This window comes from Oncorhynchus gorbuscha, linkage group LG05 (genome assembly GCF_021184085.1).
Source record: "Oncorhynchus gorbuscha isolate QuinsamMale2020 ecotype Even-year linkage group LG05, OgorEven_v1.0, whole genome shotgun sequence".
Classification (NCBI taxonomy): domain Eukaryota; kingdom Metazoa; phylum Chordata; class Actinopteri; order Salmoniformes; family Salmonidae; genus Oncorhynchus; species Oncorhynchus gorbuscha.
The window spans coordinates 55859982-55885392 of NC_060177.1; the positions used below are offsets into that span (position 1 = coordinate 55859982).

At 41.0% G+C, this 25411-nt stretch overlaps 1 protein-coding gene across 1 annotated transcript in view; it reads left to right on the top strand.

The window, feature by feature from the left end:
* The window catches only part of LOC124035156 (GDNF family receptor alpha-2-like), a 78407-nt gene extending 59551 nt beyond the window's left edge, over positions 1–18856 (top strand). The window contains exon 8 of the mRNA XM_046348577.1: positions 17226–18856. Within this exon, the coding sequence (XP_046204533.1) occupies positions 17226–17366 (141 nt within the window). The 3' untranslated portion in view covers positions 17367–18856. The remainder of the gene's footprint in view (positions 1–17225) is intronic.
* Positions 18857–25411: the final 6555 nt, after the last annotated feature.

Consider the following 25411-nt stretch of genomic DNA (forward strand, 5'->3'; position numbering starts at 1 on the left):
TGATAAATCAATGTTAAAGTTTACATGGCTGGCCATATATGGATTTACTTTATGGGTTGGCTATGTAGGCTTCTTCTAACCAATCACTTTCTACTTTCTTCTTCACTTTCTACTACATATAATAATACGATTAAATTATATCCATAAGGCGTAAATAGCTAATTGAGAAAGCAGCAGTGTGATTCACATCAATGCGCTATATAGATACCAATAATAAGTGATATCCGTATAGTCAGTGAGAAAACAGAGAAGTCTCAAATATTTTTTTCACAAACATCCTTTCTGAATTTAAAAGTTATCCTCTAAGTAATCATCTAGTTTTCAAAAGTACCTGTAATCTTATTACAATATTTTTGCTGGTAATGTAACGGATTACAGTTACTGTTTTTTTTGTAATCCCTTACATGTGTCGAATTACATGTAATCCGTTACTCCCCAACCCTGTCTGCAATGCTAATAACCCCAGGTTTATTTTCTGGGATAGGTAGAAAAAAACTGTTGCTGTGCAGTGGGAAAACATGTTTGTTTATCTGTTTTGTTTTCACACCGTAAAAATAATTTATGTTGAGTATAGAAATCCAAATATGCATCTTTTCAACACAAAAAGTATGAAGAGGCTTTTGACCTAAGGTACACCTACTCATTCAAGCATTTTCCTTTATTTTTTACTATTTCCTACATTGTACATTGTACATCAAAACTATGAAATAACAAATATGGAATCCAGGTAGAATCCATGTAGTATCCAAAAGAGTGTTCAACAAATCAAAATATATTTTTGATTTTAGATTATTCAAAGTAGCCACCTTTTGACTTGGCGTTCTCTCAACCAGCTTCATGAGGTAGTCACCTGGAATGCATTTCAATTAATAGGTCTGTATTGTTAAAAGTTCATTTGTGGAATTTCTTTCCTTCTTAATGCATTTGAACCAATCAGTTGTGGCAAGAACAGCTCAAATAAGAAAAGAGAAACGACAGTCCGTCTTAACTTTAAGACATGAAGGTTCAGTCGATCCGGAAAATGTCAAGAGTTTTAAACATTTCTTCAAGTGCAGTCGCAAAAACCATCAAGCACTAAGAATGGAACTGGCTCTCATGAGGACCGCCACAGGAAAGGAAGACACAGAGTTACCTCTGCTGCAGAGGATGTGCATTAGAGTTACCAGCCTCAGAAATTGCAGGCCAAATAAATTCTTCAGAGTGCAAGTAACAGACCCATCTCAACATCAGCTGTTCCGAGGAGACTGCATAAATCAGGCCTTCATGGTCGAATTGCGGCAAAGAAACCATGACTAAAGGACACCAATAAGAAGAAGAGACTTGCTTGAGCCAAGAAACACTACTAATGGACATTAGGCTGATGGACATTTTGAGATGTTTGGTTCCAACCGGCGCGTCTTTGTCAAATCTAATCCAATTTTATTTGTCACATGCCCCGAACACAACAGGTGTAGACCTCACAGTGAAATATTTACTAACAAGCCCTTAACCAACAATGTAGTTTTAAGAAAATGCCCCCCCCCAAAAAAAAATAAGAGATAAAAATAACAAATAATGGAATTTCTTTGTGAGACACGGAGTAGGTGAACGGATGATCTCCTCATGTGTGGTTCCCACCATGAAGCATGGAGGAGGTGTGATGGTGTTGGGATGCTTTGCTTGTGACACTGTCGGTGTGAGCTAGCTAGCTAACAGTACGCTTTAACTTGCAATGTAAACGACTTTCTGACCAAATTTGAAACATACAGAGCCTTCAGAAAATATTCAGACCTTCAGACCCTTGACTTTTTCCACATTTTGTTACATTACAGCCTTATTCTAAAATGTATTCAATTGTGTTTTTTTCCTCATCAATCTACATACAATACCCCATAATGACAAAGCAAAACAAATTCATGAAAAGAAACTGAAATAACACATTTCCATAAGTATTCAGACCATTTGTTCATTTCTTTGTTGAAGCACCTTTTGCAGCAATTACAGCCTTGACTCTTCTTGAGTATGGCACTACAAGCTTGGCACACCTGCCATTCTTCTCTACAGATCCTCTCAAGCTCTGTCAGGTTGGATGGAGAGCGTAGCTGCACAGCTATTTCCAGGTCTCTCCAGAGATGTTCGATCGGGTTCAAGTCAGGGCTCAGGTTTTAATCAAGGATCTCTCTGTACTTTGCTCCGTTCGTCTTTCCATCGATTCTAACTAGTCTCCCAGTCCCTGCCGCTGAATCCCCACAGCATGATGCTGCCACCACCATGCTTCGCCGTAGGGATGGTACAAGGTTTCCTCCAGACGTGACACTTGGCATTCAGGCCAAGGAGTTCAATCTTGGTTTGATCAGACCAGAGACTCCAAGCCGGCTATCATGTGCCTTTTACTGAGGAGTGGCTTCAGTCTGGCCACATTACCATAAAGGTCTGATTGGTTGAGTGGTGCAGAGATGGTTGTCCTTCTGGAAGGTTCTCCCATCTCCACAGAGTCACTCTGGAGCTCTATCAGAGTGACCATCGTGATTCTTCGTCACCTCCCTGACCAATGCCCTTCTCCCTCGATTGTTCAGTTTGGCCAGGCGGCCAGCTCTAGGAAAAGTCTTGGTGGTTCCAAACTTCTGCCACTTAAGAATGATAGAGACAAATGTGTTCTTGGTGACCTTCAATGCTGCAGAAATGTTTTGGTGCCTTTCTCCAGATCTGTGCCTTGACACAATCATGTCTCGGAGCTCTACGGACAATTTCTTCAACCTCATGGCTTGGTTTTTGCTCTGACATGCACTGTCAACTGTGGGACCTTATATAGACAGGTGTGTGCCTTTCCAAATCATGTCCCATCAATTGAATTTACCACAGGTGGACTCAAATCAAGTTGAAGAAAAATATCAAGGATGATCAATGGAAACAGGATGCATCTGAGCTCAATTTCGAGTCTCATAACAAAGGGTCTGAACAATTCTGTTATTATCAGAACTCAAGATGCAGACAGTTCGAATCACAGAAGTTTATTTACAAAACAGGGGGCAGGCAAATGACAGGTCAAGGAAGGGTGTGACACAAGACAGGTGAAACAGATCAGGGTGTGACATATGTAAATAAAGTATTGATGTTTTTTATTTTTAATACATTTGCTAAAAATTCAAAAGAAAAACTTGGGTTATGGGTTATTGCGTGTAGATTGATGAGGAACATATTTTTATTTAATCAATTTTAGAATAAGGCTGTAATGTAACAACATTTGGAAAAAGGTAAGGGGTCTGAATACTTTCCGAAAGCGCTGTACCCATCGATTCTTAAAGAACTTAACTTCTCAATGCCTTAGTTCAACTGTCTTGTTATACTCAAATGTTTGTCAACAAATGTAAGCAAACATTGTTTCGCCTCAAAACATGGTTAAAACTACATTTTCAGTATCATGGATGGTCAGTCCTTGAATCTGTAGTTCTGTTTTAAGAATTTGAGAGTGGTCACATTTCTCTTGGCCCATCCTTCAGCTTTTTACTAAAACAGGTCTGAGGTCTGTGCGAACACTTTGTTGTTGTTTCAATTAAGGATTGCAGCTTTAAACAAGAGAAGTCATTGTTTTCATTTCATGACTATTATAGGGATATTTATAATTCCATGTTTCATGCATGGCTGAAAACAATACTGTTCTGGCATCATTATTATGTGTGAAAAGACTCCTATAATGATGTTGAATGCTGAGCAATTTCAGGCTTTCACATCCATTAAATAGTCATCTCTCACACTGCTCCAATAGTGTGCTTTACACGACCCTCATTGTGATGAAGACAGCAAATTAATACCTTAAAAATTGTGTGAGTGTGAGAATGAATGAATAAGCCACACTGATAACAATAACAGTGGGAGGTAGAGGAGGGGAGCTGTTGAATTGCTTTCTCCAAAGGTTCTGTGTGTATGTCAGTATTGATGCACCGTTCTGTGCCACTCTCGCTGCAGTGCGATGCTTAATTTATAGTAAAAATGGTAATTAGGAAACAATAAGACACGTGATTACTCAAGCAGGAAGTTTATAATTAGAGAGGGAGCCGGTGGGGACATTTTGGGCGGCCCCTCATTCTACAGCATATATGCTTGGCAATTAAAATGTGTCAAACTTCCATCGTAGATTAATTGGTAGAATGCTTATATGACTCCTCTTGGCAAAAGACAAGCTTTCAAGCCTCGTAAATCTCATGACTGCTCAGGACCACATGCATGCTGTTGTCCAGTTAGTGGAAATGTTATGCTAAATGAAGTGGCATAGTCCGCTGTGTGTTTGATGGCTGGACAGGCTCCCCGTGACACTCGATAAGTAATCTGAAGTGTTGTTTGATAAATGAGCCCCGTGGAGCATTAGGCCAGGATTGGCTGTGCTGCTCAAACTTAATTCCCTCTCAAGTCAATTTCCCTGTATTCAGTATTACCATTAACAGGACAATTGAGCTATGTGATTTAGTTTACATGTAAATATGTACTATGCAGAAATCCCTCCACCATTTCCTGGTTGCTAAAATTCTAATAGTTCCCCTAATTTCAGTTTATGTAACAAAACAAGCGAGGTGAGTGTAGAGAATCATTGCACCATCTAAACCCCTGTGAAATATATTTTCCATAAGCAAAGATTATTGTATTTTCAGCTGTTTGAAGCTGGTAAAAAAAACTCAACTTAAGAACATAGAACAGATATATCGCTTATTAGACTTGCTTTCAATGAGAATGACAGCTCTATAACTAACATTTCTATGTGAATTTGGTCAGGTCACCCAAAACGTTACATGTTGCAGCTTTAATATATGTCAGCTATGTCCTCATGTCCAGGTATTATGCCTTATTCATTCAGTAACTGTGCTCAAGTTGTGTTCTGAAGAGACTGAAAGAGAAGAGATATCTAGGTGACATTTTATTTTGTGTCATTGCTGTTTGCAACTTCTGTATTTTCAACCCTATGGAAAGTTTCAGGAAGTGAAACTGTGGAAGACTGTTGAATGGATAAAGATATGAAAAATGCAATTTTCCTTACCAATCAGGATTTCAATTAATTTAGTGGAAAGGCTTTCAGAATGCTGCCAACATTTAATAATGGAGAGCTTTTGTATTTTGAATTGTACATGTTATTATATTATATAAATTGTTATATTTTTATAATGATTCTACTAAAGTTAGGCCTATCTACTTCTCTATTTTTGCCACAACAGTTTTGTTAGTGTTTCGGTACGTTCCGATTCACATAAGAATCTATTGTACCACAACTATTGGGTCAAATGTGCGGGACAATGCTTGTAGATGCTACATTGGCGCAGTCTTTGCATAGATACAGTATGTGCAAACACTTTAACAAGTGAAGGCTGGTGGGAAGAGCTAAAGGAAGATGGGCTCATTGTAATGGAATGGAATTAAAGGAACAGAGCCATATGTTTGATGTTTGAATTCCATTCCAGTTATTACAATGAGCCCATCCTCCTATAGCTCCTCCCACCAGCCTCCACGGATTTAATGTGACCCAAAAATACCAACTCTGTCATTGCCCAAGTCATGGCTCACTGCCTTTCTGTGCTGTGTCTGTAGAACAGAGACCCTAATCTTACAACCATTTCTGCTGTTTGGAAATAGAGATTAAAAAGTGTTTTACCATTTTTTTCAATCACTTCGGCAAATTTTTCAGATGTATGTGGTATATCTTCAAAACTCTAAACTGATCAAACTTGTAATGCCCCCGTATCTTATGTTCAGAACCTTTGATTGTGCAATCATTTGAGGTTTCACACATCTTTTATGCCTGAGTGATTCAAAATCGACATTTTCTGTGAAATACCATGAGAACATTTTGTTTAGTCACCAAAACATCAGGTAATGATAGGCTCACAATTTAGTCATGTTAATTAACATTTTAACTGACTTTTAATCCAATGCAAAAAAAATTGTAAGTGCTGTTTAGAAAGAATAGTACCTGGTCAATATAATTTTCCATGCACTATTTGACAAAATCTTTGAATAAGTTGTACACAATGGCAGGTTGTGAGTATGCTGAGAAATATGTCTTGTCTTACAGTTTCATTGTCCTTATACAGTATATATGTTGGATAAATCATCAGAAATAGGGGTATTGCAAAGCAGTTGGCTACTGTAAAGCACGGTGTTATATGCCATTTCTGTCCCATGCAGCAAGTTACAAGATCACCTTTTCTATGAGACATGTCAACTGAAACAGTATCGTTCTCTCCTCGAAAAAAGAGTGCCCTTTGAATGTAGTATGCTACAGTACTGTAAATGTCAGTACATTACACTGTTTTCACATAGCACAATGCACTACTCATTAAAATGTACTGAACATCACATTTCCATCATTTCTATCCCATGTGTGATCAAAGGTGTGATCATTGAAGAGATCTTTCAAAATGTAATCAAAATAAATGAAAGAAACAATGTTTAGCCGGCACTAATTTGCACCGAGCCTGTCTTGATCATTTAGCCATAGGTTCTTATCAGCATCGCAGTAAATATCCCCATTGTTCATGCACCTGGGTGAAAACGTTTTTGCATGGCGAATCCAAGCCTGATTGAAATCTGGATTGAAATCACTGCATGCCTCATAGCATGTCTCATAGCATGCCTCATAGCATGCCTCATTGCATGCCTCATTGCATGCCTCATAGCATGCCTCATAGCATGCCTCATCTGGGTAGGCTGTCATTGTAAATAATCATTTGTTCTTAACTGACTTGTCTTGTTAAATAAAGGTTCAATAAAACATGTATTTAAAAAATATCTATGGCCTGAAGGAGGGAGGTATGCTCAGGTTAATGACAATCAAACATCTTCCACCTGTATTGTAATTGTGTATTGTATTGTACTTATGTACTGTAGTGATCCTGTACATGGCTCAGTTCATAAGAGCATGGCACGAGCAACATCAGAGTTGTGGGTTCAATTTGAATCAAATCAAGTCAAATTGTATTGGTTATGTACACATATTTAGCAGATGTTATTGCGGGTGTAGCAAAATGCTTGTGTTCCTAGTTCCAACAGTGCAGTAGTATCTAACAATTCACAATTGTTTTCTTTTTTTTATTCCCCAAGATGGCATAGCAGTCCTCTTTTCTTCACATATCTTTATATATATATATATATATATATATATATATATTCTAAAAATCCCAACTTCAAAACACTCTCCTGCAACCCAACTCACCAATTTAAAAAAATACGTATTATTCACCTCAAATCTGAAATGCCTAGGTTTACCTCCACTGTATTCACATCCTACCATACCGCTGCCTGTACATTATACCTTGAAGCTATTTTATTGCCCCCAGAAACCCCCTTTTACTCTCTGTTCCAGACGTCCTAGATGACCAATTCTCATAGCTTTTAGCCGTACCCTTATCCTACTCCTCATTTGTTCCTCTGGTGATGTAGAGGTGAATCCAGGCCCTGCAGTGCCTAGCTCCACTCCTATTCCCCAGGCGCTCTCTTTTGATTACTTCTGTAACCGTAATAGCCTTGGTTTCATGCATGTTAACATTAGAAGCCTCCCTAAGTTTGTTTTATTCACTGCTTTAGCACACTCTGCCATCCCGGATGTCCTAGCCGTCTCTGAGTCCTGGCATAGGAAGACCACCAAAACCTCTGAAATCTCCATCCCTAACTATAACATTTTCAGACAAGATAGAACGGCCAAAGGGGGCGGTGTTGCAATCTTCTGCAGAGATAGCCTGCAGAGCTCTGACCTACTATCCAGGTCTGTACCCAAACAATTTGAACTTCTACTTTTAAAAATCCAAATCTCTAAAAGCAAGTCTCTCACTGTTGCCGCCTGACATAGACCACCCTCTGCCCACAGCTGTGCTCTGGACACCAAATGTGAACTGACTGCCCCCATCTATCTTCAGAGCTCGTGCTGCTAGGTGACCTAAACTGGAACATGTTTAACACCCCAGCCATCCTACAATCTAAGCTTGATGCCCTCAATCTCACACAAATTATCAATGAACCTACCAGGTACCACCCCAAATCTGTAAACACGGGCACCCTCAAAGATATCATCCTAACCAACTTGCCCTCTAAATACACCTCTGCTGTTTTCAACCAAGATCTCAGCGATCAGTGCCTCATTGCCTGCATCCGTAATGGGTCAGCGGTCAAGCGGCCTCCACTCATCACTGTCAAACACTCCTTGAAACACTTCAGCGAGCAGGCCTTTCTAATCGACCTGGCCCGGGTATCTTGCAATCTTGACCTCATCCCGTCAGTAGAGGATGCCTGTTTTTTTTAAATGCATTCCTCACCATCTTAAATAAGCATGCCCCATGCAAGAAATTTTAAACCAGGAACAGATATAGCCCTTGGTTCACTCCAGGCCTGACTGCCCTTAACCAACACAAAAACATCCTATGGCGTTCTGCATTAGCATCGGACAGCCCCCATGATATGCAACTTTTCAGGGAAGTTAGAAACCAATATACACAGGCAGTTAGAAAAGCCAAGGCTAGCTTTTTCAAGCAGAAATGTGCTTCCTGCAACACAAACTCAAAAACGTTCTGGGACACTGTAAAGTCCATGGAGAATAAGAAAACCTCCTCCCAGCTGCCCACTGCACTGAGGATAGGAAACTCTGTCACCACCGATAAATCCACTATAATTGATAATTTCAATAAGCATTTTTCTACGGCTGGCCATGCTTTCCACCTGGCTACCCCTACCCCGGTCAACAGCACTGTACCCCCCACAGCAACTCGCCTTCCCTATTTCTCCTTCTCCCAAATCCAGTCAGCTGATGTTCTGAAAGAGCTGCAATATCTGGACCCTTACAAATCAGCCAAGGCTAGACAATCTGGACCCTTTCTTTCTAAAATGATCTGCCGAAATTGTTGCAACCCCTATTACTAGCCTGTTCAACCGCTCTTTCGTGTCACCTGAGATTCCAAAGATTTCCAAAGATTGGAAAGCAGGTGCGGTTATCCCCCTCTTCAAAGGGGGGACACTCTTGACCCAAACTGCTACAGACCTATATCTATCCTAGCCTGCCTTTCTAAGGTCTTCGAAAGCCAAGTCAACAAACAGATTACCGACCATTTCAAATCCCACCGCACCTTCTCCGCTATGCAATCTGGTTTCAGAGCTGGTCATGGGTCCACCTCAGCCACGCTCAAGGTCCTAAACGATATCTTAACAGCCATCGATAAGAAACAATACTGTGCAGCCGTATTCATTGACCTGGCCAAGGCTTTCGACTCTGTCAATCCTCATCGGCAGACTCGACAGCATTGGTTTCTCAAATGATTGCCTCGTCTGCTTCACCAACTACTTCTCTGATAGAGTTCAGTGTGTCAAATCGGAGGGCCTGTTGTCTGGGCCTCTGACAGTCTCTATGGGGGTGCCACAGGGTTAAATTCTTGGGCCGACTCTCTTATCTGTATACATCAATGATGTCGCTCCTGCTGATGGTGATTGTCTGATCCACCTCTACGCAGACGACACCATTCTGTACACTTCTGGCCCTTCTTTGGACACTGTGTTAACAACCCTCCATATGAGCTTCAATGCCATACAACTCTCATTCCGTGGCCTCCAACTGCTCTTAAATACAAGTAAAACTAAATGCCTGCTCTTCAACCGATGGCTGCCTGCCCCTGCCCGCCCGTCCAGCATCACTACTCTGGACGGTTCTGACTGAATATGTGGACAACTACAAACACCTAGGTGTCTGATTAGACTGTAAGCTCTCCTTCCAGACATCAAACATCTCCAATCCAAAGTTAAATCTAGAATTGGCTTTCTATTTCGCAACAAAGCATCCTTCACTCATGCTGCCAAACATACCCTTATAAAACTGACCATCCTACCGATCCTCGACTTCGGCGATGCCATTTACAAATTAGCCTCCAATACCCTACTCAATACATTGGATGCAGTCTATCACAGTGCCATCCATTTTGGCACCAAAGCCCCATATTACTACCCACCACTGCGACCTGTACTCTCTCGTTGGCTGCCCCTCGCTTCAAACTCTTAGCCAAACCCACTGGCTCCAGGTCATCTACTAGACCCTGCTTGGTATAGTCCCCCCTTATCTCAGCTCGCTGGTCATCATAGCAGCACCCACCTGTAGCACGCGCTCCAGCAGGTATATCTCTCTGGTCACCCCCAAAACCAATTCTTCCTTTGGCCGACTCTCCTTCCAGTTCTTTGCTGCCAATGACTGGAACGAACTACAAAAATGTCTGAAACTGGAAAAACTTATCTCCCTCGCTAGATTTAAGCAACAGCTGTCAGAGCAGCTCACAGATTACTGCACATGTACATAGCCCATCTATAATTTAGCCCAAACAACTACCTCTTCCCCTATTGTATTTATTTATTCATTTATTTTGCTCCTTTGCACCCCATTATTTATATTTCTACTTTGCACATTCTTCCACTGCAAATCTCCCATTCCAGTGTTTTACTTGCTATATTGTATTTACTTCGCCACCATGGCCTTTAAAAAATATATATATATATTTTTACCTCCCTTATCTCAACTCATTTGCTCACATCGTATATAGACATATTTTTCTACTGTATTATTGACTGTATGTTTGTTTTACTCCATGTGTAACTCTGTGTTGTTGTATGTGTCGAACTGCTTTGCTTTCTCTTGGCCAGGTCGCAATTATTTAGCCTACCTGGTTAAATAAAGGTTAAATAAAAAATACAATAAAAACAACAATACATACCATGTATTCCATGATGTATATAGGGCAGCAGCCTCTAAGGTGCAGGGTTGAGTAACCGGGTGGTAGCCGGCTAGTGATGGCTATTTAACAGCCTGATGGCCTTGAGATATAAGCTGTTTCTCAGTCTCTCTGTCCCAGCTTTGATGCACCTGTATTGACCTCACCTTCTGGATGATAGCGGGGTGAACAGGCCGTGGCTCGAGTGGTTGATGTCCTTGATTATCTTTTTGGCCTTCCTGTGACATTTAGTGCTGTAGGTGTCCTATGGGGCAGGCAGTGTGACCCTGGTGGTGTGTTGGGCATTTTTATCTATTTTTTTATTTCACCTTTACTTAACCAGGTAAGCTAGTAATTATTAAACACTGGAATGGTAGATGTGCAAAAGATGGATGTGCAAGTAGAGATACTTTGATGCAAAAGGAGCAAAATAAATAAATACAGTTTGGGAATGAGGTAGATAGATGGGCTGTATACAGATGGGCTATGAACAGGTGCAGTGATCTGTGAGCTGCTCTGACAGCTGGTTATTAAAGCTAGTGAGGGAGATGGGAATCTCCAGCTTCGGTGACTTTTGCAGTTCATTCCAGTCAGTGGCAGCAGAGAACTGGAAGGAAAGGCGACCAAAGGAGGAATTGGCTTTGGGGGTGACCAGTGAGATATACCTGCTGGAGCATGTGCTACGAGTGGGTGCTGCTATGGTGACCAGCGAGCTGAGATAGGGTGGGGCTTTACCTAGCAGAGACTTGTACCGCACCACCCACTGTAGAGCCCTGTGGTTGCGGGCAGTGCAGTTGCAAAACCAGGCGGTGATACAGCCCGACAGCCACTTTTCTTGAGGTGTTGCGCCTTCTTCACCACAATGTCTGTGTGTGTGGGCCATTCCAGATTGTCAGTGATGTGTACGCCGAGGAACTTGAAGCTTTCCACCTTCTCCACTGCGGTCCCATCGATGTGGATAGGGGCGTGCTACCTCTGCTGTTTCCTGAATCCTCGATCAGCTCCTTCATTTTTTCCCCGCCACCACTCCCCCAAGGCCCTCACTTCCTCCCTGTAGGCTGTCTTGTCATTTTTGGTAATCAGGCCTCCTACTCTTGATGATTGAGTTGGAGGCATACATGGCCATGCAGTCATGGGTGAACAGGGAGTACAGGAGGGGGCTGAGCAAGCACCCTTGTGGGGCCCCAGTGTTGAGGATCAGCTAAGTGGAGGTGTTGTTTCCTACCTTCACCACCTGGGGGTGGCCCGACAGGAAGTCCAGGACCCAATTGCACAGGGTGGGGTTCAGATCCAGGGTCCCGAGCTTAATGATAAGCTTGGAGGGTACTATGGTGTTGAAGGCTGAGCTATAATCAATGAATAGCATTATGATGTAGCTATTCCTCTTGTCCAGATGGGATAGGGTAGTGTGCTGTGCGATGACGATTGTATCGTCTGTGGACCTATTGGGGCGGTAAGCAAATTGAGGTAGGTAAGGTAGAGGTTATATGATCCTGAACCAGCCGCTCAAACCACTTCGTGATGACAGAAGTGAGTGCTACGGGGTGATAGTAATTTAGTTCAGTTACCTTTGCTTTCTTGGATACAGGAACAATGGTGGACATCTTGAAACAAGTGTGGACAGCAGGCTAGGATAGGGAGAGATTGAATATGTCCATAATCTCCAGCCAGCTGGTCTGCACTGTCTGGGCCGTCAGCCTTGCGAGGGTTAACACGCTTAAATGTCTTAGTCACGTCGGCCACGGAGAATGAGCGCTCACAGTCCTTGGGAGCGGGCTGCGTCTGTGGCACTGTGTTATCCTCAAAGCGGGCAAAGAAGCGGTTTAGCTTGTCTGGTAGCAATACGTCAGAGTCCGCGATGTGGCCGGTAATTCCCTTTGTAATCCGTGATTGTCTGTAGACTCTGCCATATAGGTCTCATATCTGAGCCATTAATTGCAACTCCACTTTGTCTCTGTAATGGCGTTTTGCCTGTTTGATTGCCTTACGGAGGGAATAACTACACTGTTTGTATTTGACAATATTCCCAGTCACCTTGCCATGGTTAAATGGGGTGATTTGTGCTTTCCGTTTTGCTCAAATGCTGCCATCTATCCACGGTTTCTGGTTTGGGTAAGTTTTAGTACTCACCGTGATAACAGCATCCCGTATACACTTCCTGATGAACTCAGTCACTGCGTCTGTGTATACTTAAATGTTATTCTCAGAGGCTACCCGGGAACATATCCCAGTCAGTGTGATCAAAACAATCTTGAAGCATTTATTCCGAATGGTCAGACCAGCATTGAATAGACCTTAGCAAGGGTACTTCCTGTTTGAGTTTTTGCCTATAGGAAGGGAGGAAAACAATGGAGTCGTGATCTGATTTTCTGAAGGGAGGGCGGGGGAGGGCCTTGAAGGCATCTCAAAAAGGTGAGTAGTTCAGAGTAGTTCCTTGAGGGCCGTCGTGGTATGGGCTTGAGGGGAATATACACGGCTTTGACTACAACCAAAGATAATTCTCTTGCGAGGTAATATGGTTGGCATTTAATTGTGCAGTATTCTAGGTCGGGTGAACTAAAGGACTTGAGTTTCTGTATGTTATCACAATCACACCATGAGTGTTTAACCATGAAACATACACCACCGCCTTTCTTCTTCCCAAGAGTTCTTTATTCCTGTCTGCGCGATGAACTGAGAACCCGGCTGGCTGTATGAACGGGGACAGTATATCCCGAGAGAGCCATGATTCCATGAAACAGAGTATGTTACAGTCCCTGATGTCTCTCTGGAAGTAGATCCTCGCTCTGAGCTCGTCTACTTTATTGTCCAGAGACTGCGAGTAATATACTTGGAAGCGGTGGATGGTGTGCACGCCTCCTGAGTCGGACTAGATGTCCACTCCGAATCCCTCTTCTCTGCCGGCGGTGTCTTGGAGCAGCCTCTGAGATAAGTTCAATTGCCCTGGGGGTACGTACAAAGGATCCAATTCGGGAATGTCGTATTCCTGGTCGTAATACTGGTGAGTTACAGCCGCTCTGATATCCAAAAGTTCTTTCCGGCTGTATGTAACAACACAAAAAATGTTCTAGGCTAATAATGTAAGAAATAACACACAAAAATACTGCAAAGTTGCTTAGGAGCTAGAAGTAGAGCTGCCATGTCTGTCGGTGCCATCTTAACTTAATTCCCACTGGGGTCACGTACCAAAATGTGTGGACTGTTGTCACTTTGGATAAAAGTGTCTGTTACGTAAATGGCATATATTACGGTATTACAGTACTGTACTGGCCAGTGCAGTTTTAGTAAAGCAGTGAGATGTTTTACATACAGTACATCTCTGATCTTGTCAATATCAGATTGTTTTATGTAAAATCATAATACATAATACAACAAAAAATAATAGTTTTGTTGTCACCTGTTGTCACCTTCTCACCAAGCTGCTTGGCGATGGTCTTGTAGCCCATTCCAGCCTTGTGTAGGTCTACAATCTTGTCCCTGACATCCTTGGAGAGCTCTTTGGTCTTGGCCATGGTGGAGAGTTTGGAATCTGATTGATTGATTGCTTCTGTGGACAGGTGTCTTTTATACAGGTAACAAACTGAGATTAGGCGCACTCCCTGTAAGAGTGTGCTCCTAATCTCAGCTCGTTTCCTTTATAAAAGACACCTGGGAGCCAGGTGTCTTTTATAACATTTTTGACATGCGTTTTTCTGAATTTTTGTTGTTGTTATTCTGTCTCTCACTGTTCAAATAAACCTACCATTAAAATTGTAGACTGATCATTTCTTCAGTGGGCAAACGTACAAAATCAGCAGTGGATCAAATACTTTTTTCCCTCACTGTACATTGAAAAAATAAATGCCTACCGATATCTACAAGTGACTAAGAAAATTACCAACTCACTATGATGTCTTTATAGCAGTCCCAGTATGAGAGTTCAACATATTGTTTTCAGTATTTATGTTCCTGGATATTGTTTGGGATAAGACAATATTCTTCATTGTGTTTTTTGAAGGGAGCTTGACATGTACATTAGATAAATGGTGAGAACTTTTCAGAATTGATCAGAGCTTCGTCAAACAGTAAGGTTCAGCTGCTTACCACATGTATGTCTCTGCGTGCAGTTTGAAGGAAGTTGCTAACTAACGCTAGTTAGCATTGGCTCGCGGAACTAGCTGTAAATTCCTTCGTACTGGACACAGACATAAAAATGGTATCCACAAGTTCATCTGACTCTGGGTAAGTAGATAAAGGACCTCATTGCCAAAATCCCGAAGAACAAGCTTTTAATCAGGGAAATAATTCCTTCATTTCATAGTCTTTTTGGAGAGTCATGCATTATTTAATGGCACCATTGTATAAGAGAGAGGCATCGCACATAACACTGCCCTATCCCACCTCTTCAGAAGTCAATGTTTGCTTGAGGGCCCCTGACTTTACAGTACACTGTGTTGATTCTCAGCTCAATTAAATGTAATTGATTGTGGACCAACCCTGGGTTACTCAATAACCAGCCCTGGGAAAAGCATCCGAACATTACTGTTCAACGAAGCTCTGATCACTTCTAAAAAGTACTCTCCATCTATCTACATGTTAAGCTACCTTCACAAAACTAAACTAATGATATCCTGTAATCCCAAGCAATATTTTGTGTGTAGGCGCGTTTCTGAATGTGTGTGTGCTTGTCTCTCTGTGTGTTTCTTTGTTTTGTCATTTAGCAGACGCTCTTATCCAAAGCGACTTACATGAGCAATTAGGGTTAAGTGCCGTGCTCAAGGGCACATCGACAGATTTGTCACCTTTCGGTTATTGGCCCAACACTCTTAACCACTAGGCTACCTGTTCATATGTGTGTGTGTGCGTGTGTGTGTACCGGTATACATATTGGCTGCAGACAGAGATCTGGACCAATGTCAACAGGCTGCTGTCACACATCACTGCACCTGCTAATTAATTGGCTTTTAGTTGCGGATGTGTTTGCTGCATTGTCAAGCAACCGATTGCTTTTTTGGCAACTGTCATTTAACCATTTCTCTGTACAATCACACATTGGAAACCAAGCTTTTCCATAATCAATTCAGCCTTTCCTTTCACCGAAAACCCAAACAAAAACATATCCCAGTGCTTATATAACTACCATTTACTATTTTTTTCAATGTGTATTTTTCTACAACAAAAATATTGGCCATATGTTGTGCTGGAGACACTGCTATTAGAAGATCATATCTGACTATGTTTTCTCTCTGTACAGGGAAATGGACCAAAGTGCAATCTCTCAAAAGGAGTGGAGGAGGGAATGCTTCATGTTTTTGTTGATATGCTGTATTGCTTTGCGGGGGAAATGATGCCTCCACAAATTGAGAAAGCTGCAGTTACTTGGAGGCAAATTGTTTGCTAGGTGTTACAGGAATCAGAGCAAATTGAAAATGTTCAAAATGCTTACAATGTTATGGAAAAGCACATAATAAAGCCATACTAGAGTGGGCATAACAGAGCAACTCTGGGATGTACCATATCTAGAACAATAGAGATGGAGATGTAGTGTCTGAATTTGATCACCATGTTGTAGCAGGAAATGTACATTTGTATTATATTATATGTGTAAAAAGGCTTCTAAAGTTCATAATTTCCATGTTTCAAAAGCTACAAATGTTTGATATAATCCACACACTAATTCCCATTTCCTGTTGCTGCAAGATTATTTTCCTGCTGTGGGATCTGTATGTCCCTTCTACTCTTTCTCCTAATGTACTGTACAACATAGTTGCCTTTCAAATGGACTGCTTTTGTCTATGGTAAAATGTTCTATATGTTCTATATCTATATGTGTACAACTACAATGTTTTGACTGATATTGTACAGAAATAAAATGGATCCAAATGTCTAGGAAGCTGATTAGTGCTGTAAAACTTAAATTAATAGCCTGGGTGTTTATTTGCTTAAATCACTAAACACCAGGCACTTATTAAAAACAGGATTCTATTTGAGCCAGGAGTCTATTTCCTTGATGCATACTGCTTTTACTCTGTTCTCCTCTATGACCCCCACAAGTGTCACGGGACTTGTCTGACGGTAACCCATACAAACGAATGGAAATATTGAGGTAGTTTTGTGCCAACAAAAATATTTGTCCAAGAAAAAGTAAATATTTCCTGCTCTTTATATCCCCCACCGGGCAGCTATTTGAGAATCAATGTTTAATTGTAGTTTTATGGTAACCCTATATGTGCTCTGCATGTTCTATAATTTGTGCTTTCCTTGGAACTAATGCTTAAAATGTTTAAGGGGACACTACCGAAAGGGTATTGGGAGAAATGTCTTAGCTAGCTCTGCACTGTGCCAAAACGTTTCAAAGTAGAGAGTACACCCAAAAAGACTGCACTAGCAGTCGCTTTCAACATACTTCATATGTGCCTCAAATGTATTCATGTTTTTATTCCAGTGGAGTGGCTGTGGATCCGTGTTTAACCATTTCTCTGTAAAACGCAACACTCAGACTCACTGAGTCATTCCTAACCTTTTCCATTGTTGTCCTCCTCTCAGCCTATACTGGAGCCCAGCGGTGGTTACGATGGCCTGACTAGACCCAAGAGCCCTCCTGGTGATGGGGCACCCTGTGTCTTTGCCAGTGTCTGGGTTCTGCTGCTCAGCCTGTCCTCTGCCTTGGCCAACTATGCCCTATAAAATTCCCTGTGGGCTGTCGCCGACCATCAAGCTGATCCCAAACGCAGAGGTGTTGTCAAGGGGCTTGTTTGAGGATGTTTTATTTTTCAAGCCCAGGCATCATGCAATTTCAAAAAGGAGAGGCGGAGCGCATACAATCGGAGATAATCTAAATATTATTTATTTGATGTAACATTTTGGCTTTTGAGGACCACTATGATCAAGAAAATGGCTTTACATGGACCCCTCATGTGGTGAAGCCTCAGTGGCCATTGGCTGTGACTGTCTTTCCATCAGTAACACTGACAAAGAACCCAAAGTATCATGTCAAAGACTTCTGCACTCCTGCCATGACAAAGAGAAGAGAAAGAGAGAGAGAGAGAGAGAGAGAGAGAGAGAGAGAGAGAGAGAGAGAGAGAGAGAGAGAGAGAACGTGTGTGAGAGAGAAATGGAGAAAGAGAGAGGAGAGAGAACTGCTGAACGTCACACGTTTTCGTCTAGAAACAGTGCTCGACTTGATTTTCTGGACAGACCTCAAGCTTTGTGTTTCCATTTCTTGCAGACAGAAGACTTATCACTTTTGTGTCTTCTCAAAAGTGTAAATCTTAACTCAGTGTATCCGTGTTGGTATAGTGACAGTGAACAGTATGTTCAGTACAGCTCTTTTATTTCAGTGCTATATTTTTTCAGCAGACAAAAAAAAAGACTCAAATATAATGTTAACTGGTTCTCATTTGAGATGTTGTTGTCATTGATAGTGGGTGAGAATAAATATCCACCCACACATGTGCATACTTTGTCAGTGTATATAACAAACTGTTTTCTTTCAATGAGCCAATATAAACCAACTGTTTTCTTTCAATTTACCAATATAACATACCTTAAATGGTCAAGGTGATCTGATGGCACTGTATTGTTAAGTGTGAAGAACAAATTTAGAAGGAAAAGTTGGCCATGTCTATGACGAAAAAGTCAAATAAGAATGTATATAGGGATTAAATTTAATTAGCTACATTTGCTTGGAAAGTAATTACCTGTGTGTATTATATTCGTTCTTTGTACAAGTGCAAATACACGTGGCCTTACCTATTGCTCGTACCACATTATCCTGCTCATGGGACATCGCAACTCGTAGTAACGCTTTACAAAATGAATCATTCACATGGGTTCATGTCAAAACACCACAAGCCATCAGATCAACATTTGACTACATAAATGCCTGGGATTGAACCCTTCTGTTTCCATTGGACTGTTCCAACAGAGGTGTCTAGAGCAAAGAAATATGGACAGTTTATAGCTGCTGCACATTCTGTTGTGTTGAGTTTCCCCCCCGATTAATATTATTTTTGATTGGTCAGGTTGTAGCTGAGTCTTGCAGATGACATCATGACGTACTGCCGATGAATGATTACAATACTGGCTCTGGCCTCCTATAAGCCAATCAAATGCATGAGGTAAATTACGAGTTTTGACATGTAGTAATGTAAATAAATAAACTGATAAATATTCCCCCTCACAAAGAATGGGTCCGGGTATATGAGGAGAATGGGGTTTCCGCATTTCTTACACAGTTAAGTTCATTCATGTTGATTGTTTCATACAAAAGTGAGCCATTTTGAAAAATATTACTGCAAACATGACTCAATGGAAGTCAAGACAGCACTGAAAACAAAGATTGCACACAAATAAATCCTGACAATAAATAAATGACATGCCGCAGCTTATATAAGGTGAGGGGCAGAGAGTACTCAAAGATGGGATGTCATAAGTGTATAAGTGATTGAAAAAGTGAGAAGAGTGTGTGTGTGTGTGTGTGTATGTGTGTGTGTGTGTACACGTGTTTGTGTGCCTGTGTTCTGGAGGTGCAGTTTTAAAGATGCTGCTGGAGTCCAGTTTGTTTCCTTTCCATATAAATATTGGGGGTGGGGGTTAGTTTTGTGGTGGGGTCTAGGGGCACCGTAATATGAAAGCGTTGGGTTACTGTGCGCTCCCTTGATTAACGAGCCAGTGGGATGATGTTTCTTATCAACGCTCTGCACATGTTGGAGAGAGGGCTAAGGTTTACAAGACTGGGATCCTCCAATCAGAGACAGCGCCCACTTCCTTCCCATCATTCCACTTTTTCAGTCACACCTGCCTGTGTGGCTCTTTTCTCTTTGGCTTGGTTGGTGTAATATGTTATACACCGTGAGGGGGTCATTTTGTGAAACACTGAACATCATACTTCAGGGTTCAGTTAGCAAATTAAAGTGTAGCCTAGCATAGAGCAGGGGTTTTCAGTTCATCATACACTTGATAAGCTAGAGTAACTGGAGCGTTTATGTTTACACATTTGTTCACGAGCTGGAATCTCAGTCTGTGCTACAGTGTAGAATAACAGCTTTTATAATAGGCACATTCGATTTCTGCGCTCACAATTTGGATACATATGAGGAGTCCACAGTCTCCTTGCAAGAATAGGAGAGCCGAGCTGTAGTAGAAATGCAAGGCAAGTTATTGGAAAGGAGGAAATGAAGTGCGTTTTCCCAAAGGCACTGTTGACACTGTACTGTATATTGCACACATTGAGATCTTCGGCTGCATGCACATTCATGAAAAGTTTTCATTTCATTCTCATAATTTTCCCCTTGATCTTTCTTTAATTTCATTTTTAACTGCCTGCCTCATAAGTCAAGAACTGTCTGGCTTTTTCTTTTCAAAGGGTTGGATGTAAAATGAGAATGGTTGGGTAAGAAAAAAAGGTAATAGAAAATCAAAAACCCTCTGAGCCTTTTCTTAAGCAAGCAACTGTGTTGTCAAGGGAGTGGACAGAGCTATTGAACCACGCCACTCGAGATGTAATTCCCTGCTCCGTTGAAGAAAGTCTGGACATTTCTATTGGAAAGAGGAGAACCTCTAAAACAATCACATAGTTTCTGCTATGCCAATGTGAGTTTGACTGCGTCATCCCCACTCTCAGTCTTTCACATGTGGTATGATTATTGATTGAGCCATCATTTCCAAAGCTGAACATCTGTAATGAAATTCTACTCTTTTTATTGGGTTTGGTGATGGGATCTTGGTCTCTAACAGCTGTTGTGGCTTTATTACACAGTCTCTGTCACCAGTGGGAGGCTTCCACTATAGTGCTGACTGCTAGGGATCCTCATGACATCTCATCTGTAAACACAGTGCTTCCTAATATTTAGGGGTTCACGGTGAAGCCTATAAATATCTTGACATGGTCAAATAACTCAAAAATAGATTGCAAACGTATTTTTTTTTCTAATTTGGCACAAAGAAACTAAAGCATATGAGTAACTTGCTCAAAAATATTGAAACCGCTTGGCCTATCGGTGGCTCTGTTATAAGCAGTCTCACTTAAACTCTCATATCCGCCACCCCGTTTGACCTAGAGACTTGAAACGTTAAATGTACAGTACCAGTCAAAAGTTTGGACACACCTACTAATTCAAGGGCTTTTCTTTATTTTTAATATTTTCTACAATGTAGAATAATAGTGAAGACATGGAATCATGTAGTAATCCAAAAAATGATAAACAAATGTAAATATATTTTTGATTTTAGATTCCTCAAAGTAGCCACCCTTTGCCTTGATGACAGCTTTGCACACTCTTGGTATTCTCTCAACCAGCTTCACCTGGAATGCTTTTCGAAATAGTCTTGATGGAGTTTCCACATATGCTGAGCACTTGTTGGCTGCTTTTCCTTCACTCTGCGGTCCAACTCATCCCAAACCATCTCAATTGGGTTGAGGTCAGGTGATTGTGGAGGCCAGGTCATTTTATGCAGCACTCCACCACTCTCCTTCTTGGTCAAATAGCTCTTACAATGCCTGGAGTTGTGTTGAGTCATTGTCCTGTTGAAAACAAATGATAGTCCCACTAAGCGCAAACCAGATGGGATGGCATATCGCTGCAGAATGCTGTGGTAGCCATGCTGGTTAAAAGTGTGCCTTGAATTCTAAATAAATCACTGACAGTGTCACCAACAAAGCACTCCCAAACCATCACATCTCCTCCTCCATGCTTCATGGTGGGAACCACACATGCAGAGACCATCCGTTCACCTACTCTGCATCTCACAAAGACACCAGTTGGAAACAGAAATCTCAAATTTAGACTCATCAGACAAAAGGACAGATTTCCACCAGTCTAATGTCCATTGCTCATATTTATTGGCCCAAGCAAGTCTCTTCTTCTTATTGATGTCCTTTTAGTATTTGTGTCTTTGCAGCAATATGACTATGAAGGCCTAATTCACTCAGTCTCCACTGAACAGTTGATGTTGAGATGTGGCTGTTACTTGAAATCTATGAAGCATATATTTGTGCTGTAATTTCTGAGGCTGGTAACTCTAATTACCTTATCCTCTGCAGCAGAGGTATCTCTGGGTGTTCCTTTCCTGTGGCGGTCCTCATGAGAGCCAATTTCATTATAGTGCTTGATGGTTTTTGCGACGGCACTTGAAGAAACGTTCAAAGTTCTTGAAATGTTCTGTATTGACTGACCATCTCTTAAAGTATTGTTGGCCTGTTGTTTCTCTTTGCTTATTTGAGCTGTTCTTGACATAATAGGGCCTTGTTATTTTTGATCAAATAGGGATATATTCTGTCTCAAACGCAGTAAGAAGGAAATACATTTCACAAATGAACTTAAGAAGGCACACCTGTTAATTGAAATGCATTCCAGGTGACTTCTTTTTCTTTTTTACTAGGCAAGTCAGTTAAGAACAAATTCTTATTTTCAATGACAGCCTAAGAACAGTGGGTTAACTGCCTTTTCAGGGGCAGAACAACAGATTTGTACCTTGTCAGCTCAGGGATTCGAACTTGCAACCTTTCGGTTACTAGTCCAACACTCTAACCACTAGGCTACCCTGCCTCTCCAAGAACTTCTTTATGAAGCTGGTTGAGAGAATGCCAAGAGTGTGCAAAGCTGTCAAGGCAAAGGGTGGTTACTTTGAAGAATCTCAAATATATTTTGATTTGCTTAACACTTTTCTGGTTACTACATGATTCCATATGTGTTATTTCATCATTTTTATGTCCTCACTATTATTCTACAATGTAAAAAATAGTAAAAATAAAGAAAAACCATTGAATGAGTAGGTTGAGTAGTGTCCAAAATTTGACTCGTATTGTATGTGTTTCTTCACGATGAACAAATTTCACTCATTGAAGGTTTTCCTCTTGGACATTTTGGAAAAACATATTCTCATGAACCACAAGTCCAAATAGCGTCAGGTTTTATGGTTTGTAGGCACATGGTACATCTCTAAACTTAGTTTGAGAAAAGCAAAGGGATTGGTTAAGAGATGGATAAGTTATTAATCACTATGGCCTATCAACTTTTAGGGTTGTCACGGTTTTCATATGGTGAAGGAGAGTCGGACCAAACTGCAGCGTGTCGATTGCGATCCATGTTTATTTAAACAAACGTAAAGACAACTAAACACAGACACTACAAAACGAACCGAAAACAGCCTATACATGTGTCATCAAACAAAGACACCAAGACACTCAGGACAATCACCCACAATACAACCAAAGAATATGGCTGCCTAAATATGGTTCCCAATCAGAGACAACGATAAACACCTGCCTCTGATTGAGAACCACTTCAGACAGCCATAGACTTTCCTAGAACACCCCACTAAGCTACAACCCCACTAAGCTACACACCACATACAAAAACCCATGTCACACCCTGGCCTGACCAAATACATGAAGAAAAACACAAAATACTTCGACCAGGGCGTGACAAGGGTCATCAATTAAATTACCATGATAAATCATTTTAAGTTTGTTATTGATATAATATATGTCTACGTAAGGCTTAAATTAATCCTAAAAAAAATTTAATCAGGTTCACTCCAAATTTGGTCTTTGGACCCTAAAGAGTGAGAAAAGAATGTTGATGCATTAAAAAATGGCCATATTAGAATGTTAGCACTTATGCTTAAATTATGAAATTAGTTAAAAATCCTTAAAAAATCTTCTTCTCATGAACCATAAGATCAAATGACACCAAATGTGTAACGTAGGCCCATGGTACACGTCATTACATAGTTTGGTCCAAAGTGATCGGTCAGTCAGATTTTACATGTCCATTTAATCCACGGTAAATCCACTCCACAGTGGTTTATCAACTTGAAACTTGCCATCGCTACACACTGAATTTGGTATTACATATGTAATGTTAATCACCTGCTATCATTTTCCCCAGATTCACTCCAGATTTTTTATTTAGACTCATTACATTCGTTTTTCATTGTTTTGAGAATACATTGTTGCTGCATTCAAATATGGCTGCACTGTACCTATACATGCAGGTTAGTACATATGCTAATGATGGAAATACTTTAAAAAATCTTCTCATCAAATCAAATTTTATTGGCCACATACACGTGTTTAGCAAATGTTCTTGCGGGTGTAGTGAAATGCTTGTACTTCTAGTTCTGACAGTGCAGCAATATATAACAATTAATATCTAACACGTTCACCACAAATACCCTAATACACAAAATTCTAAGTAAAGGAATGGAATTAGGAATATATAAATATATGGATGAGCAATGTCAGTGGCATAGATTAAGATACAGCAGGTAGTATAGAATACAGTATATACATATGAGATGAGTAATGCAAGATGTATAAACATTATTAAAGTGACATTATAAAAAGTGAATAGTGTTCCATTTATTCAAGTGGCCAATGATTTCAAGTATGTGTATGTTGGCAGCAGCCTCTCTGTGCTAGTGATGGCTATTTAATAGTCTGATGGCCTTGAGAGAGAAGCTGTTTTTCAGTCTCTTAGTCCCAGCTTTAATGCACCTGTCCTGACCATGCCTTCTGGATGATAACGGGGTGAACAGGCAGTGGCTCGGGTGGTTGTCCTTGATGATCTTTTTGGCCTTCCTGTGACGTTGGGTGCTGTATGTGTCCTGGAGGGCAGATAGTTTGCTCCCGGTGATGCGTTGTGCAGACTGCACCACCCTCTGGAGAGTCCTGCGGTTGTGGGCAGTGCAGTTGCCGTACCAGGCGGTGATGCAGCCCGATAGGATGCTCCCAATTGTGCATCTGTAAAGGTTTGTGAGGGTTTTAGGTAACAAGCCACATTTCTTCACCCTCCTGAGTTTGAAGAGGCTCTGTGGCGCCTTCTTCACCGGGTGGACCATTTCAGTTTGTCAGTGATATGTGAAACGTTTTAGGAATCTAGGAGTATGTCGCAAGTCACAACTTCACAGGTGAGCTGTTTGAACGCAAAAAAAAATATTTAAAAAAAAATCAAAATGTGTTTTTTGGCAGAAATTCCTTCTCGAACATATGAACTTTCATGTAACCTTATTATCTAACTTGTATTACATCGGTAAATATGAATACAAATTTTAAATTACAAGCCTAGTTGGTTTATCCACAGAAAAAGAGAGCAACCTTCCACTTATCCATGTTTGGCTGAGATAATGGTGGGCTGACGGCGCTATACTTTTCTACCATATAGCACGCGTCTGTCTATTGGAGCTGGTCAGTATGTTTAGGCAATCGTGTCGAACGCGGCTTTTTTCTTTAAATGTAGTGCTTAGTAAAATTGCATAAACCTAATGTCAAGTTAAAGTGTACTGTTAGGTAGCTAACATTAGCTGGCTGGCTGGCTCGCTAGCTAGCTAATGTTATGTGTATGCTCTTCACTTTCTGAAGGACCGAGTTTTGAAATCAGTGGAATTCAGTATGATAGCTAAGGAGTATGATAGCTAAGGAGATGTAGAAAACACCAGTCTGGAAAACATTGTCAAACTAAGGCAACCATGTATGGCATCAGACAGGAGACGTGTCCAACCATGATGTATACTGGTAAGATTTTCAGATATTACACGTTTCTAATTTGGACAGAAAGTGGTTTCATTTCAAGTGTCCAGTTAGCTAGCTAACTTCAGCTGGCTATGTCCCTAGCTAATGTTATGTGTATGATCGTATTCTTTGTATCTCAGACACATTTGCTTGACTAGTTTTAGCCATAGAACCTGGTGGTTAGCTACCTGAGGATTCATACAGGTTAAGTAGCATC